Genomic DNA, 19,394 nt, shown 5'->3' with positions numbered 1-19,394 from the left:
AGCTGCTCTAGTAAGGTGCCTCATTAATCATAAAAAACTCATTCCACACTTTCTTTTAATGCAAAACATTCACACAATACACACACCCACACACAAAGAAAAATGATGGTTCAATGTCAAGACCCTGGCCCTGATTCTGAGAGGTCTGTGGAAATAAGAACAATCTTGTACAAAATGTTACATTATAATGTTGTTATTTTTAAGATAAGAATAAGAAAACAATATGGAAACATGCTCTTTCAAATCTCATTGTTTAAAGAGAAACAGTGTTGGGGTAATGCACCACAAAAGTAATGTGTAACAGTAATAAATTACTTTAAACTGTAACAGAGTAATATAACATATTTCTAACAGGATATCAGTAATATGATCACAGTTACTGTGTGCAGTAATGTGTAACCTCCAAAAAAGTAAGCCTATATAGATTTATAGATTTTCCCACATAACGCCACGTCTACCAGCGTGTTACCAGAAAGAATGTCCCTCAGAGAAGAGTCATGCTGAAATGCCAAAATGCCTCCAGAGTCCACCTTTTCAAAATGAATAAAATCACATTTATTTGAGTTTATTCACCCCCCCCCCCCCCATTTGGATTTGTCATGAACTGCAATTTGATATTGCCTAGTTGTGCTAGTTGTAAATTTTGGCAAAAGTAACACAGAAGTAATCAGTAATGCATTAGTCGCACAGACAGCAATATTGTAAGGTAACTTACTAAGTTTATAGAAAAATACATAGTAGCTTGCCCAACACTATTATTATATAACAAAACACATTTTGAAGACAACCTTTCTATTGTGCAATACATAATTCACTAAAAGATAACATGTCTTTACTGTATCCAGGTTTTGTTGCCAAGGAAGAAGATGTTTTGTGTTTTTTTTGCATTCGGTTAGTATTTCTGTGTTGACTGACCCCAGTGTATCGAGTTCAGCTCGATGTCGACGATGCAGTGAACAACATACCTGTCAAGCAATATATAAACTATATGTGAATTGAAAAGTCGATAATGTGTCTGCAGCTTAAGAATGTTATCTATATTTTTAAAGCCTCTTCATCAAAAAATATTTTTTTCTCTGTCTCCAGGAGGAGGGCACTTACATCAATGGCAAGGCCACCCATAAAATCACTGTGATCCCTAAGGTGAACTTGACTGTCACCTGCATTGTCAGCAACAAGCTTGGAGAAGATTTCATGACCATCAATGTTTCTTCTGGTAAGTTGATGCCAGTCAAAAACTTGGTTGGTTGGCTTGCAGTGATTAAGAGAGAGATGCACTAATGCTTCTCTTTTAGTTATTTTTTATTTTTTTGCAAACAAAACAAACAACCACAAACAAACTACCTAACACACACACCCCACTTAAAAAAAAAACAACAACAATAACAATCCCACGATCCCAACCGTATATTACATAACAGAGACTTCCACTAAGATGTGAGCCTTTCAATATGTATTCCTGAGACAAGTTCCCTAATCCATCAAGAAAAGCAAAGAACAGTGGTAGCCTTCCATTCCTTTAGCATTATTCTCTTTGCCAATGACATACCAAACGTGTGTGCTGCACAGTTTGTGGCAGTGAAAGAGAGGCTTCAGAACAACAAAACAAGGCAATCAATGCATCAGGCTCAATGTTTAGATCACAAATTATGCAATACTCACTACTCTGTAGTTTGGGAAATTAGGAAGTGATGCAGCAGTAACATGTGGATGGCAAACAGAAACAAACCTCCTTAAGCAAACCTCCTTAGCATCTTTGCTACCACTTTTTGCTCATTGTTTAAAAAACTCAGGGGTCTATACACCAGCAGATCAAAGGATTGTGGAAAAATGTTAACATTGGAATATTTAAACATTCTCAACCGCAAGGAGGGTATATAATATGCAAATTATTGAATTACCTCTTTAATTTCTCTTAACAGTGAAATTTTCATATAGATTACTTTTAGGAGATTCACAAAATTCAATTAAATCAAGAGAATCCAGGAATATCTCTACATCATCACCTGATGTAGTACAGTTATTAGTATATAACTGTTAGTAGAGATCTTTGAAATGTTTTTTTTTATATCTTGTGGATTGATTAAGATTTACTCAAATGAAGACTTTATTTTAAAAACAGACCTACTTGCCTATGCACCTCGTAGTTGTCGGACCAACAATTTGCCTGACTTGTCATTCAGTTCAAATTGCTTTTGTCTCGGCCTGTTGACTTGATCACTTAAAATGGTGTTGTCTTCATTCTTCAATGTCACTATACAGTAAAGCTTTTTCATGGACAGAGATGATATGTATGCCTTCTCAGCTTCAGAGAGATGTATTTCTATTCCGACAAGGCAGTTATGCTTTACTACAGCTTTAAAAGATTCCCACAAAAGATTATCTGAAACAGCACCATTATCGTTGACTTGCAAAAAAAAAAAAAAATCCATGCTTTCATGTAATCCTGGAAATTACTGTTAGGAATAAAAGGTTTTAGGGAAGGCCCAAATAAGACACATGCTGAGAGGACTGTAATCAGAAAGAAACATATTGTATGTAGTACACTGAAGATCAGCTTAGAATCAATGATGCAATAATCAATGAGAGTATCTGTTTTGTGCACATGTTAAAAAAAAAATGGACTGATCTTTGTTGGGTGCTGTATTCTATATATATTTATTACATTTAAGGATTTAATCAGATTTCAAAGTGACCACTGAATTACAGTCAGATTGGTAGATTTAAAGTCTGGTAGCAATTTAAAAACCTTTCAAAAGAAGTCAGTTTCATCTATATTAGGACCATAAATATTAGGACAGGTGATAGGAATATTGTTAATGTGTCCTGTAACTCTCTGGTATCTACAGGAATGGTCAGTATTGAGACCAGATAACTGAAATGGTACAGATTTTCTAAACAGAATAGCATACCCCCTAGCTTTGGATGAGAATGTGGATTGATAAACATTTGTAAACCAATCTGATCTTAGTCTACTTTGACCAGAAGGCTTTACATGCATTTCCTGTAGAAATATGTAACATCAGCAGACAAAGGTTACATACAGGTAACAAAGGTTAGTGTCTCTGCCTTAGGCTATAATTAACCATTCCTGCCATTGCAAAAACATACACATAGCAGAGAAAACAGAAAACTCACTCCTAGACAACAAGTTGGCAGTATGCCCATCTACTTAACAATCAGTAAAATGTTTGATTTCATTTAGTAAGGCTACACCTGGCCAGGCTTCTCTCAGTGCCAAATTTGACTTCGGGGTTTTTGGACTAACAGCATAAGCACAATTTGACTTTTATATGGCTTTTCTTTTTATGAGTTCTAATTATATATGTTTTATTTCAGTCTTTAAAGAGGACAGTGAGAATGAAGGTAAGAGTTTGTTTTCCCTTTTCTTCAAATTATCAAACTTGTCTTGAGGTAAAACTTGTTATCATGGCAGATTTACCGATATCTTGGTAGATTATTTAATTAAGCATCCAGTAAACACCTTTCCCTCTCTCGTCATTTAAACCCATATCCATCCTTTCACCTTCAAACAATAGTGTGTGTGACCATGCACCCATACCTCATTACCCTCTCTTTCAACTGACTAACGCATTCAGGAGCTCTCAGATGCGGAGGCAATACATTGAGCACCTGATGATTATTAAAGGACTGTTGACAGTTTTGTTTAATGAGGAAACACAGTCATCAAACCCATGGCCATTTGGTAACACTTGATAATAATCATCAATATATGGTAAATTTATATTGAATTGAATGAATTATTGAACACTGATTTATATTTCATGACATCTGTTGCAAATTTATAATGGCCATCCAAATAAGAGATGTACTAAACAATATTCATCCACTGTTTACAAAGTATTATTAGTAACTCATTGTTAGTTAACAGTGAAAGTTTGATTACCATCACATTTACCATTTATTATCAGTGGTTGTTATGCAGTATTACCGTGCACTGTATTTAAAGTACATTATTTGATCCTCCATAAATAGACATATTTGAGTTATAAAGCCTATTTAACAAATGAAACTTAAGTAACTTGATGTATCTGATGTAGATGGTTCATTTCAAAACTAATGGATGAGTGATAACCTTTCTGTTCATTTAAGCTGCAGTCAGTCTCCCATCACCCACCATTTACAATTCCTGTAACCTGCAATTATTCTGTAGTTGAAAAAATGACAGTCTCCATTGATCCTGCACACACGCTCTCCTTTGGGAAGTCACATGTAGTGTCTCTCCATACAGCTTGTCTGGCCTTATACAAGACTCCAAAAGTCCAAAGATCCCAAATTGATTTAAAAAGACGTTTTTGCATCCTTTTTTCCAAAGCTAAAATCTTTTCTGTTGCTGATACGCTAAACGCATTACCTCCCTCTAAAGTGGGTGTATGAGCACATATGACTACATTGAGGATGTAAGCAACAACTTTTTTACATCAATAAGGGATCTTAATGGGACATATACATTTTGTCCCCAGCTACTTCAGTTGTTTAGGAGAATGTTGTTTTGCTGTGAAGCTTATGAAACTTCTACCAACTTTGCATCACATTTGGGTGTGTAAATAATGACTGAGTTATCACTTTTGGGTGACCAAAACATTTCATTTTACACTGCTGTTCCGAGACTATAAACACAACTCAACTCAGTATGGTAAACTTGAGGCAAAGCAATAAAGTGTTCGCAGAAGAAAGTTTATTGTGTGATTTATGGAACTGTAGTGAGTTTGAAAAGGACTCTGGCTCTCTGTAGTGTAGCCCAAACTAAAATGTTCACAAAGAGCAGCACAGAGAATAATTTACTGAGGAAACTTTTTTCCTAGTTCTTTGATTTTATGATTTCAGTGTCTGTGTTTGCATAAGAGCCTGCATAAGTACTCCGTTGGGAAGCTGAAGCAGAATACTGATTATGCCTATCTATTTTCAGACTTTCGGCAGGATTCAGATGACCAGGCAAAGCTCATAGTTGGTGTCGTGGCAGGCCTTCTAATAGCTGCCACCATGGTGGGACTCATCTACTGGCTCTACATGAAAAATTCAAGGTATAGAAAGGCGCACTTTTACATTTTAAGTTTGAACCGTAAGTGTCTTCTCAGTTCCTGGTAGCACTGCTTTAGGGTAGTTGGCAAGCCTTTCTAAACAGAAGGAGAAACCACAATTTATAGTCTTGAGAGTAGATTTGGTATAATAATCACAAGAAAAGGTGGTCAAGTTACAGCCACTGTCTCTGACAATAGATTGAATAATGTCTGCCCTGAAATTATTACACAGTGTTTCCTCTAGTATTTTCTGGTACTGTGGCGGCAGCGGCGGAGGGGCTTTTATATGAGCTTATTCATGTGTGCTTGCGCCCTCCCAGAACTCCGATTCCTTCGATTCATTTTTAAAAATTGAGTCTGTCCCATTTTCCTTCGGGAGTCGGTATGATTTTATAGCGGGTCGGCTCAGGTACGGAATGTGATTTGTGCTACTGTCAGAAAACTGGTCAGATGCGGTTTTAAGCATGGCGGGTTCAGGTGGGTGCGGGTTTGCAAAATAAGACCCGTGCAGGACTCTGATCTAAGTGACCATTTTAATCCTCTAGCTAATTATCAAGCTAAACATCCATCATGCTAGTTAACGTAAAGGACTGCGGTGGAAGACGACGGTAAAATATTTCCTTTCTCTAACACCAGATTTATTAATGCCAACAGTTTTACATGAAATCGGATTTTTTTTGTGAATATACAATAACAAACTAGATGTTTCTGATACTCTTCAACTCACCATAACAGTCAGTCATAGATGACATTTTTGTCATTTTGTAACTAATTCATGGCTGCTTCGGAGCGGCACACAGACCCACCATCTGTCACCACGTGCATGTGTGTGTGCGAGTGGAGGAGCCTCCGAGCGTGTGAAGCTCACTGCTCCAGGTCCGAAAACAGCTTCATATAATTATTATTTTCACTAATACAGCCCTGAATTAGCATTACTGAAGTCATTAAATGTAATGAAAACAAAAGAGACTGACTGATACTTCGATATGCATTTGAAAGGCAGAATTATTAATCAATGTATGGGAAACACTGAATTTTTAAGGTGTGGCGGCTTTTATTTTGCCGTGGCGGTGCACCACAGTTAATTACATGTTACGTATGTCAAATTACTGATATTCAGCTGAGGATTTAGGGTTGGAGGTTTTCAGGGCCAGATGGAAATACAGCAGATGCAGGTTTGAGTTCAGAGGAGAGAGTTCTTATGAGGTATGTGCATACTGAAAAGATGAGTTTGCAACCTTCTGGGAAGTGGCTGACTATGCTGTCTGGGGTGAGAACGTTATTCTTTAGAGGTGCATCACGATCTTGTAATCCTGTATTCACCACAGACAAGGGAGCTGGAAAACTAATGAGAAGGAGGAGGGAACACCTGAGGAGAGCAAGAAATTAGAGGAGAACAACCACAGCGTGTAACAGCACTTCGGTTTTACTACATGGAATAAAAGAGGTAAGAATTGTCATTTTTGATATGCATAGACAAGAAGGCAGTCTAATGAAGTTACAATTAAATTCAAGTGCAAATTTTGAAATAGTTAAATGTCATTATACAGGTGCTGGTCATATAATTAGAATACCATGAAAAAGTTTATTTATTTCAGTAATTCCATTCAAAAAGTTAAACTTGTATAATGTACACATTCATTCCACACAGACTGATATATTTCAAGTGTTTGTTGCTTTCAATTTTGATGATAATTTTGGTGACCAAATTCAGTATCTCATAAAATTAGAATATTGTGAAAAGGTTCAATATTGAAGACACCTGGTGCCACACACACTCAAAACACCTGCAAAGGCCTTTAAATGGTCTCTCAGTCTAGTTCTGTACAATCATGTGGAAGACTGCTGACTTGACAGTTGTCCAAAAGACGACCATTGACACCTTGCACAAGGAGGGCAAGACACAAAAGGTCATTGCTAAAGAGGCTGGCTGTTCACAGAGCTCTGTGTCCAAGCAAATTAATGGCGAGGTGAAGGGAAGGGAAAGACGTGACAGAAAAAGGTGTACAAGCAATAGGGATAACCGCACCCTGGAGAGGATTGTGAAACAAAACCCATTCAAAAATGTGGGGGAGATTCACAAAGAGTGGGCTGAAGCTGGGGTCAGATATATGCAAGACATGGGTTTCAGCTGTTGCATTCTTTGTGTCAAGCCACTCTTGAACAAGAGACAGTGTCAGCAGCATCTCGCCTGGGATAAAGACAAAAAGGACTGGACTGCTGCTGAGTGGTCCAAAGTTATGTTCTCTGATGAAAGTAAAGTTTGCATTTCCTTTGGAAATCAAGGTCCCAGAGTCTGGAGGAAGAGAGGAGAGGCACAGAATCCACGTTGCTTGAAGTCCAGTGTAAAGTGTCCACAGTCAGTGATGGTTTGGGGTGCCATGTCATCTACTGGTGTTGGTCCACTGTGTTTTCTGAGATCCAGGGTCAACACAGCCGTCTACCAGGAAGTTTTAGAGCACTTCATGCTTCCTGCTGCTGACCAGCAGCATCTTTATGGAGATGCAGATTTCATTTTCCAACAGGACTTGGCACCTGCACACAGTGCCAAAGCTACCACTACCTGGTTTAAGGACCATGGTATCCGTGTTCTTAATTGGTCAGAAAACTCACCTGACCTTAACCCCATAGAAAATCTATGGGGTATTGTGAAGAGGAAGATGCGATATGCCAGACCCAACAATGCAGAAGAGCTGAAGGCCACTATCAGAGCAACCTGGGCTCTCTTAACAGCTGAGCAGTGCCACAGACTGATCGACTCCATGCCACGCTGCACTGCTGCAGTAATTCAGGCAAAAGGAACCCCAACTAAGTACTGAGTGCTGTACATGCTCATACTTTTCATGTTCATACTTTTCAGTTGGCCAACATTTCTAGAAAACCTTTTTTTTTTTATTGGTCTTAAGTAATATTCTAATTTTCTGAGATACTTAATTTGGGATTTTCATTAGTTGTCAGTAGTAATCATCAAAATGAAAAGAAATAAACATTTGAAATATATCAGTCTGTGTGTAATGAATGAATATAATATACAAGTTTCACTTTTTGAATGGAATTACTGAAATAAATCAACTTTTTCATGATATTCTAATTATATGACCAGCACCTGTATATGTTATTAGTATACCACACAGGGCTCCGGATTATGGGCATAAAATACTGCTGTAAATCATGCAATAAAACTGTGTGCGCAAATAAAAGATCCGTGTGTGCAAATTAAACATCAGCACGGGCATTGTTTTTTTCCGCTTTTCCAAGCACTCGTGAGCTATTTTTTATCCTGCATCTCTGGCCCCTGGAGAAAAACAGCTCAAGCATGCGCAGAGTCCACTCACAATACTTTCCCCTGCTCGCGCACGCACAGACTGCTCGCTCAAGAAACTCTTCTCTCCTTGCTCGGAAAACTTTCCCCCTGCTTGCATGCAAGTGATTTTTTTTAGTGGGCGGTTTATTTCAGTAAGGGGGCGGGCCTGGGGGCATGCCAATCACCATTGTATCCCCGAATATAATTGGTTGAGCATATTCACCAATTGGATAGCAGGGTACGGCAACACCACTAGGACAAATGGGACAAACCACACAGCCCTGAATGCCTGAATGACATGTATTGTGATTTGGTGTCTTGATTTGAACGTTTGCAAAAGTGTCACACAGAGCAATGAACTTCAGTATGTTTGTCTGAGTGCTGTCTTGTCTTTCCTCCATTGTTGACATTAATCTGATAAAATGCTGATAATGTTTTGTAACTTGAACCCTGTTGCACACAGGCATTTTTATTTTGGTAAAACTGTTTTGTTCATATTCTCAATCTAGGCTACTTCTTTCTCCCTGAAAATTATAAATGTAATATTAAAAAAATAAAATAATAAATGTAATAATAATAATTATACAGATAGAAGGCCTGTAGTTAATAATAGGCATCAGCAACTCGAGATATGAGAGCAGCACATAAGCCTATAGCAAGTACCACAATATGTATTAAAGTATCTGTATTGTCTGTCAATCAAAGTAAATGATACAGCAAGCTATGCTTTTCTTAGATATGAAATTAATGTTACCTCCCTGCAGTCAGCCATGGTTACTGACGAACAGGTGGAACAAGAACAATTGTCAGGTGCATAACGCCACCTGCTGTACGACAGTCTCATCATTTTACATTATTTCTTATTCTGCACATCAATCTTGTGTCTCTTAAAAAGAGTGTCCATGGCCATCTTTGCCTAACTCGCATTGAGAGCTCGGACTGACCCAAGGAAAGAGCTGGAGCCTGTATGGCTACAGTCTGTGGTTGGAACAACACATTTATTTATAAGTTTAATCGCTAGTAAACTTAAATGAATGTGTGCTCCAGATCCGGATCTTTGTCTCTATAACTCTTTTAAACAGCAATAATGATTATATTATATTTTTCCATCTTTGCTGAGCATAAGATTTGTTCAGAATTAAATAAAAGCCTCTCCCATACACATCTGCACCTGGACATAGGCTTATGTGCTGCTCTCATTCCGAGAGTTGCTGATGCCTATTATTAACTACAGGCCTTCTATCTTTATTATTACTCATGCAGTGCCCGTAGAAAATATGTATTCCTATAGAAAAGTGGGAGGTTAAGTAGCTTTTTCATAGATGGCCAAATGAGGCTGTGTTCGAAGGTGGGACCTACGGGATATTTAGGTATGTTGTCAAATCTGACATTCCAGGGTATAAGTGGCCGTTTTTGACCATTTTTGATTTTGACATTATATTTCACCTTAAAAACTATTTACTTGGTGTCATTATTATTATTATTATTATTATTATTATTATTACTGTATTAAGTAGTAGAAAAAGTTCCTTTTTTTACTGTGAAAACCACAAATATGTTTAACAAACAATTTTTTTATTACTTATAATGCAAATATAAATTGTTGTTTGCTAAATATGTGCATATATTATATATTATATTATATATATATTTTTTTAATTACAAAGTAATATGTAACTATTTACATTTAAATGCAGGCAATGCTCAGGTCTGCCTGAGCTTCTTCTAGCTGAATGAAGAGCTGCACTGCCTGCTCCACATTCAGCAGTGTCCTCATTGTTTTGACTCATTAAACAAAAAACCGACTCAGCTACACACTAAACACACTACACCAAACACTACATAACACACTAACTATACACTCCAAACACGCTAAATGTCACAAATCTCTCAACTCTCAATATTGCTGTCTCTCTACGCGACAGTTGTTGTCATTCATCCGTTTACGTCCCTCCCACTACTTCCCGTTCCTCAACAACCAAACTTGCTGCTTGGACACTTTCGTGACAAAAGCCTGTTTTTACCGTTTCTTCCTTAACCAGACACAAAGCAAACGTGACGGCAATGTTCGCGAAAAAGCGTGGCGGACATTATTTACTCTAAGTGTAGTTTTGGACTTGCCGGTGCGTCCGTCGACTCAGAACTTGGGCCGTGTGGGTGGCCTAACGGCTAGCAGCAACATCCAGGTTCCAATTACATTTTGTTGTCTGCATGTCTCCGGATCTCCTCAGACACAAACAGACTCAGTCCGGACTCGTTTAGTCACTTTACTCCACAACAGTCAGTTCAGATACACAGAACAGAAGGAGACCGAACCGCCAGCAAAATCCTGGTCCGGGTCGCACCACTGCAGGTATAAATCTGCTTGTTGCATGTCGTGGAAGCGAGCTCTGTAAAGCATTTATGAAATCATTTATTAATGGTATCATTGTTGTCCAAATAAATCCTACGTTGCACACCCTTGAACCAAACAGCAGCTATGTTGAAACTCTCAGGTCAGTCTGATCCTGATCCGCAGAGATATTTGAGGAACAGACACACACACACACACACACACACACACAGATTCCTTGCTTTTCCAGAGAGATTATTATTATAATGTTTATTATTTTATGTTTTAATATTATAAGAATATGAATATGAACAAAACAGCTTTACCAAAATAAAAAATGTCTATGTGCAACAGGGTCCAAGTTACAAAAAATGATCAGTATTTTATCAGATTAATGTCAACAATGGAGGAAAGACAAGCCAGCACTCAGACAATGGTGAGTGGCATGCCCCCACATAGACATAATATACATAGACGCCTCATGGCGTGCTGGAACGTAATCCCACGTCTCCGCCATCTTGGTTGGGTCTCCTCACTGTAGGCTAGCACCAGAGTAAATCAGAATCAACGGAGAGTGAGCAACTATGACTGTATTTTGTGCAGTTTAGGGCTAATAACTGGTGCAGTGTTGTTACCAGATTGCTGGAGATTACCTTTCACAAGTAAGTTTTTTTTGGTTTTTTTTCAAATGATTTTTGTGAGAGCGCCCTGTATCATAACTAAATCTCTGTGGTTTGTAACCGTGTGAAAATCCGGTAAAAATTCGGGAGGTTATAATTATTGCAGTTGTGGATGCACCTTCCTCAGTAGAAATAAATGCAGGGGGGTCGCATTGGAGACCCATGCAAGATGGCGCCCACACTGATACGTCAGCTCCAATAGGCAGCATCAGTCTATGAGGTGTCTACATATATTATGACTCTGTGCCCCCGAGCATTCTGTGCGCGCGCCGAGCAGGGGAAAGTATTGGGAGCGGACTCTGCACACGCTCGAGCTGTTTTTCTCTGGGGACAGAGATGCAGGATAAAAAATAGCTCGCAAGTGCTTGGAAAAGTGCTCGGGGGGGAAAAAAATGCGGATGTTTGATTTGTGCTCGCAGGTCTCAATGCGTGCACGTGTGATTAATGGCAGTATTCTATGCCCATACCGGACTAATGTTTGGTGCTACAAGCTTTCTCACGATTCAACACATCCTCATACCTAACATCGGATGAGGTCATTTGCCAGTGACTCCCAAAGCGACATGTATCACTGTTCCCAACGTAACTTGACCTGTACCAGTGACAGGCTCCCCAGCCCTTAATCATACACTTGCAGTTTGGTTAAGTTTAGACAACAAAAATACTTGTGGTTATTATTGTGGTTTGGGTTAAAATAGCTACAACTAACTAAAATAGCTACAACTGCAAGTAACTTATGTCACATACATTAAGTAACTTAAGATATGCATATACATACAACACATACATAAGTTAACTAGTAATTTCAAATAAGTCACCATTGAATTTTGGTTTCACACTAGACATGAACAGCATCCACCATACAATTTGCCAACTAGCTTTACTAATTAGTCTTACTAATTTTAGACCGAAGAAAATGACACCAACAGCTACTCTTCTTGCAAGGTGTGCTAATGTGAGTGATGTAGTAATGTGGTGTGTTACAGAGTACAGCTTACCCAGTTGATAGTACATAGCTAATGTAGCTTCAAAATATTAAGCTAACCACTGTGTAAGGTTATCAAAGCATTGACAGAGGGCTGACTGGATCTGTGGGTCTGGAACTGTAGTGTCCAAAGCTCGGGGCTCTCTAACTCTGCCGGGTGGTGTTAGTCCCACATTGGGCCACATAAAATTCTATCCTGCACATTGCACCACTTTGGTCACAGTCTAGAGCCCTGCCACAACATGTACATTATTTTTATAGGTTTTTATTGGTTTGGCCATTGTCAGATACTGTATCATAGATCCCCACAAATCAATTGTTGAGATCTCATGACATGATGACATTGTTAAATAGAAGTCAAACAGGGCACACAATCAGAGGGTAAGACAGATGTTTTTAACAACTTTAACCTCAGACTTTCCTCTGTAATGAGGGGTTATTACTGACAATTCCAGTGTGCTCAGGTCTAAAAAAATTTTTAGTTTGGTTCCGGTTTCTGACCGTCAATTGATGTGCGACACAAATTATTTTATGAGCTTGATACGGTTATGAGACGGTTCAACACCCACACTTTTTCTGCAGTTTTTCCGTGGTTTTGCACAAACGGCTCACTGCAGTCACTCAGTTTCTCTGGCCGCTCTGTGTCTGCTCTTGCTGCGGTTTCCTCTCCCCGTCCCTCTCCTTTTGCTGCTTCAAACATGACACCGGCTTTGGGTCTGACCGGCTGATGATTGGCTGTTCAGCCTTAAGTCCTACCTCTCTTTTTGTGTTAGATTTATTGTTCCGCCTATGTTAATGAGGTGGGAACTAGCTAGGTTCATAGACACCGGCACAGATCCACATAGACAAAGACGCCTCACTGAGCGGGTTGGCCCGCGGCTGCGATATGTCGCCGGCAGCTCTGCCCCGTGAACTGATAAGAGTCCATGGAGTGAACTTTATAAAGCTCCCTCTAAAAAGTGCTATTAGTTATTGTCTTATTTACATATTCACACACGTACGGACATATTCAGGAAACAGATAGGAAACAAAAACAACATCTGTAACATTCTCTGAAGATTATAAACGTTAGCTACTCCTTATGTTCAGTATACAGGTCGACACCAAACCGGTTATTATGTTTTTATGTGTTTACAGCTGCCAATGTATGTAACACTGTTACTGTGATGATACATGACAGTTAAATATTGAATATGTGTATAATAACTTAATCCTGACAAGTAACTGTGATTTTTGATAATTTAAGTACTAATAATAACAATCATAACAAAAAATGTACAAAGTCTGCCGATCAAGATAAGAAGTTGCAACTGGCAGTGAGCAGCTCTCTTTTCTGTTAGCAGTGAAGTGATAAACTCCATGAAATAACATTACAAAATATGATAATATAAACAACATTTAATGGCAAAATAAAAGTAAAGTTGCAGTAGGCTTCTATCAGAAATGTGAGCTGTATATATAGTTTATTATTATCATCATCACCATTATTATTATTATTATTATTACTATTCTTCTGAATATTCTTGACTTTGAATGGGAGTAGCTGTAACGCTGCAATTTCTCATCGTGGATCAATAAAGTATTCCTGTTTCTGATTCATATATTATGCAGTCAGTTGTCCATATTTAGAATTGAATTAAATGAACCAAGACAGATGTTACATTTACATGTTAGGCTGTGGTTATTATAGACACAGATTCAATATTTAAGTGTTATTTATCATCACAGTAACAGAGTTACATACCCCCCGCCCCAATTTAAAAAAAAACAAACAAAAAAAAACACCACCACCACATCATCCCCCGTACTTTTGAAAAGCTTGCTACACCCCTGCTGTAGATCTACCCTGGCTCTGAGCGCTTCTGAATTGCTACAACGCTAACCTATGGGGACAATCGTTTTAACCACTTTTTGAGAATCATTCCAAGACCTATCGAATGCAAGTTAGCTCCTAAACAAAACACCACAGTGCATTTAACTCAAATAGTGTGGAAAAGACGTATAAAGTTTATATTTCTGCAGGCAGCCACTCACCTCTGTTTATTTCTGGAAAATCCTTTAGGGTAAGGTGGAGCGGCTGAGATCCCACTATAGCCACAGGAGCGAACACTTTTTTCTTGTTGCCTTGTTTTGTTTACAAAAAGCAATGATTGAGCAGTGTAGATGTAATGTCGATACTATCTCCATGTGTAGATGTCATGTCCATATTTATGACTATGTAACAACATAGCAATGGCTGCTTGCATAGCAGCTAGCTGCTTTTTATATATCAATCGCTGCCACTGGAAAAATGAAATAAAAAAATTAAATAAATTCCCTACCTACCCATGACCTCAACTGACAACCAACAGGAACCAAACTTTTGTTTTTTTTAGGCCTCAGTCTCAGCTATACCTCACAATAAAATGGTTGGATAAGTTGTTGCTACCGTGTCACCCATCAAACAAGGTTTATCCTTTTTGTTCCCATTTATCATATTGGATTTATTTCCTCCAGCTGGAACCACACATTTAGTTAATGTGGATAAAATGTAGCCTTGTTCCAGATACAGTATATGAATTGCTGTCCATATCACTTGTTCAGTGATTCATATCTGTCTGGTGTTGTGCTCATTGATTGCAGTTTTTGTAGGCAGAATGGGCATATTATCTAAAAATTGACACAAAAAAGGCAGTGAGTGACTACACTGTTTGTTTAATCTTACCATCTTACTGTGCATTAATGCATAAAACAATAAAATTAGAAAAATGACACTATGACACTAGACATCATTGGTATTCAAGACTGCTGTGATGTACATGTTCTTTACAAGTGTGTGTAAACCCTTGACCTTGACTGTGTGTCTGGCGCTTGGAGTTTTTAACTCCTCTGTGCTGGCAACAGCTGTGGTGGGAGGCATTCTTCTGAAGTCGCTATTTCAAGAACCCCTTGAATGCGTTAATTTAAACTTGGCACAGATATCCACGTGAAATCAAGGATACACTGAACCACCATTATTCAATACCATAGCTCAGGAACAGCAGTTGTTAATTCTAGTTGGATTTTATTTAAATTGTGAAGTCACCATCTTCCTATATCTCAGCAGTTACTTTGGAGAGTACAAGGTTGTCATATTTGGTTGGACTTATGGCCAAAATAAAGGGAATAAAGATATAAGTTGTAATAAAATGGAACTACCCTTCAAGATAAACATGATTGTAATGTGTTTGCATTAAGGTACTTTGAATTATTTTCATTATTGAAATGATTATTAATGACTACATGTCTTTGGGTTGAAGAAGCAGTTGGAAGTAACAGATGTGGACTCCCAGCTGGCTGCTGACATGCGTCATCAGGCATCAACAATCAAGAGTACTTTTCCACCAAGTCCTGCCCACAACCTGTTTTCCACCCCACTAAATGATGTCTGCACTGAGGCTGACTCGTGTTACTGTGTCATTTTGTTTTGTGTTCCTGGAGAATGCTCCCTTGTTTTTTTGTGTGTTTGTTTTGAGTAATTCTGAGGCTGTGTAGTAGTTTTGTGTTTTGTTTAATTTTTGTTGCTTTGTTTTCTCTTTAAATGTTTTGGTTTGGGTGGTTTTCTCTGTACAAAGCCTGTATACCAAAAAAATATTATGTGTGCCCTGGCTGAGCATACCAATTTTTATTTTATTTTTATGTGCGATGTGTTGAAAAACCTTTGTTCTGCTGTGCTCAAAGACAAAGAAATGTCACTGCTGTATGACCCCAACGAAACTGTCCTCAGACTTTTCAGAAGATAACCTCAAAATTTTGTTGGCTGGATTCTAAACACTGGCAAATTGATTGTCTAAATATCTAGTTATAGACATGATATTAAATGAGGAACTGGAACTGTGAATGATTTCTATAAATACAGTTTATTGTAATCGTGACACCAAAAGTCAAACTTGCTGTGTTTTAAACTACATTGTGTCGATGTAAATTGGATATCAGCAAATGGAGCATTATGACATACAAAACCACCAGTGTAAATAACTTTTTAACAGTGTCAGGAGAGATTTTTTAATCCCTTTATGTTTCAAAGAAAATGAAAGGCAAGAAGTTATCTAGAAGGACAACAAATTGTAAGAAATGCAAAAGTGTGTTCTAATATAATGTTTCTTTTTTTGAGCACGTTTTAAAACAAATGTGTTAATCTAGGATTTATATAGTTAAATACACTACATTGTTTTTCATGTTTTCACTGCTCTACAGTTCCTGTAACATCCTCTCTAAGTTAAGACCAGTATATTTAATATTTGCTGTTTTGATATTTTACTCATGTCAGGTCTGAATTCTGTTTTTTTGTGTGTGTTTTTGATGTATTTATATTCTGTTTGCAACCTACCTGGATGGCAAAGGTACTTTGTTGGGAGAATTACATGGTAGTAAATAAAGCCCCATTCATAACTGCTTGCAGTTCTAGTTATTTTATTATTTTCAGCTCACCTGTGTGAGGAATGACCCAAACCAAAAACAGTGTAAAACAGGACATAAATAGCTTGACAAAATATGCATCAATGTGTCAAATCTGTTAATTATGATTATTACCAAGACATATTAACGCCAATCAACCACAACACTAAAAGGTCTAACAGGAGACCTGAACACCATTTTTCATCTCATTATAGTGAAATGCTCTGGATTTTGTATGGATGTCACTTGACTACAGTATATTTGGGTTGTGCCAGCACTAGTCCAACCAATTGAGGCCCCACCAAGGTGGACTTGGCTCTGAACTGCATGTTCCTGTATGGAAAAGATGTTTGATTGGATTTGGATCCAGCGTTGTTTTTCGTCAACGGTGACAATGACAAAATTGTTTCGTTGACGCCCCTTTCTTTCATGACGATAACGAGATGGCGACGAGATAAATATGGCTCTTTGATGACTAAAACATGACGAGACGTGTGTGAGTTTTCGTTGACGAGACGAGAATGGACGTAAATGTTAGTGGATGGTCTGTCAGGCGTTCAAAATGCATGACATTTCTGCTGTCTTCTTCTGCCAGTTCTAAACTCTAGTGGGGTTCAATGTAAAGCTCTTAATTTGAAAACAAATTCGTTGTCACTGTTCACTGCCCATCTTCGAGCTTCACGTCACATGTTTACGCCTACCCCCAGATATATGGATGTATTATAAATATAATGCATGAGTATTGGAGAGTGCTGTTGGACAGAAAACTTTTATCTCCATATTTCAACTTTTCAACATTTTTCCAACATATTTCAACTGTTTCTCTCATGAAATGATGCCCTACTTCATCATAAAAGAGTGTCACACATGAGTTGTAAAAATTACAGATCTAGAAGTTCAACACATTGTGAGCTTGTAGATCTTATGTACATGACCTAAATTAATTTGTTAAAAGACTATACTTCTTTCATTTTTTTTAGCTAAAATTAACTAAAACTAGACTAAAACCAGTTTGAGTTTTCGTCAACTAGAACTGGACTAAAACTATCACATATAGAAGTGACTAAAACTAAAAAGTATTTTAGTCCAAAAGACTGAGACTAAGACTAAATCTAAAATGGCTGCCAAAAACAACACTGTTGGGATCTTGAGAATGTGGATGCCAGTTAGGTGTCTTGAGTTTTTTGTGACATTTCTTGGGTCATTCCTGAGCAGTGTTGAGATGTATCCGTGCGCATTGACCTCATGGAAGTTGCACTGCTATTGGGGAGCACCATTGCCATTTGGGGTGTTCTGATGTTGTGGCTAATAAGTGTATATTACATTTGAAGAAGAAGCAGGAAAGCAGTGACTGAAATTGCCAAAGTTATGACATTCCATTTTTTTACTTTACTACTTTTTTGGGAAACCTAACTTTGATGGGAAATGGGAAACAGTGATTCCATGGGGAAATTCATTTTCACAGCACTGTACCTGTCACTGTATTTAGAAGTTACCATTATTGCACACTTTTTTATCTAGTATGGTCAAAATTACAGTGGTATACATGTATTAATGAATGGTTGTGAAACGACATTATATGAATCCAGTAGGTCAACATTGCAATGCACCTAGTCCATTGTTTTCTCATGCCTTTGTTCCTTTTCAGATAATCAGGTCAGCAGTGAAACCAAAGAGGATAAGACGAGAAGGCCATAGTAGTGTTGTACAGTATATACAGATTTTTGTTTTTGTACTGTTGTTGATAATAAAGTGTACATTTTGCAAAAAGTCCCAATCCAAATGTATATGCACGGACACACAGCACATTTTTGCTGTTCTATAAAGCATATTGATCACATAGTGGTGTGTTTCTAGTGATTTGGCTCTTGGTTTCATTTAACCAGCAGAGCAATGTATTTAAGCAGTGAAAACCAACACTGACATGTATGGAATAAATGTGGAAAATGGCCTTACTAGTCATTCCTGTTCCATTATCATGCAGGGATACAAATACACTTTTTTTAAATGGCCAAGATTGCATCCTGGTGGCAATTACTGTATTCCCCTCCGCTGACGACTATAGTAACTTTCAGCAGACCCCCAAGCTCAATAAGAATGTCTATAAAGTGCAGTATTTTACAGAGAATGATTTAACCACTGATGCTAATAGTCTACACCCACCCCAGTCACAGATTCATAAGTATTCTCTGTCATACTTCCAGACAACAGAGCAACTTCTTTTATCAGGCTTGAAGACTCCTGACAACACAATCAGCAAAATAAATGTTGGGAAAGTATATTTCCCCAAACCACTAGTATGTTTAAATTTTATATTTTGTATGTTGCATTGTCACTTAACACTGTGTCTATGCTCTGTATAGATTTTAGGGCACTTGGTTGGGGAAAAAAACAAACTGTTTTGGTTACCACAAACTAATGCTTAAACTTTTCCCCATGGCTTGTTTTAAAGATATCCAATGATGTCAAGCTGTGATTGCAGGTTAAACTCAAAAAAATTAGAATATCATGACTTATTTTTGCTGGCCTTACTGCAGCTAAGAAATTACAGCTATGAGGTGGAAACACCCGATAAGCTGTACATGACACAATTGGATCCTCACATTTCTTGGTTGCAGTCGAGGAATCCAAGATT

The 19,394-nt window shown here is 37.9% G+C and overlaps 1 protein-coding gene across 3 annotated transcripts in view; it reads left to right on the top strand.

Annotated features, from left to right (window-relative positions):
- The window catches only part of alcama (activated leukocyte cell adhesion molecule a), a 72,765-nt gene extending 54,235 nt beyond the window's left edge, over positions 1 to 18,530 (top strand). Inside the window, exons 12-16 of one of the 3 annotated variants that reach the window (XM_037119290.1) lie at positions 1,087 to 1,216; positions 3,340 to 3,366; positions 4,931 to 5,045; positions 6,371 to 6,489; positions 15,625 to 18,530. In XM_037119290.1, the coding sequence (XP_036975185.1) occupies positions 1,087 to 1,216; positions 3,340 to 3,366; positions 4,931 to 5,045; positions 6,371 to 6,455 (357 nt within the window). In that variant the 3' untranslated portion in view covers positions 6,456 to 6,489; positions 15,625 to 18,530. Of the gene's footprint in view, positions 1 to 1,086; positions 1,217 to 3,339; positions 3,367 to 4,930; positions 5,046 to 6,370; positions 6,490 to 7,328; positions 8,269 to 15,621 lie in introns of those variants that run through there. The other 2 variants (XM_037119289.1, XM_037119291.1) reach the window with 2 other exon arrangements.
- Positions 18,531 to 19,394: the final 864 nt, after the last annotated feature.

Source organism: Acanthopagrus latus, chromosome 13 (assembly GCF_904848185.1).
Source record: "Acanthopagrus latus isolate v.2019 chromosome 13, fAcaLat1.1, whole genome shotgun sequence".
In the NCBI taxonomy this organism is placed as follows: Eukaryota; Metazoa; Chordata; class Actinopteri; order Spariformes; family Sparidae; genus Acanthopagrus; species Acanthopagrus latus.
The sequence above is the reverse complement of the archived record's forward strand: the minus strand, read 5'-3'. Positions and strand labels throughout refer to the sequence as shown.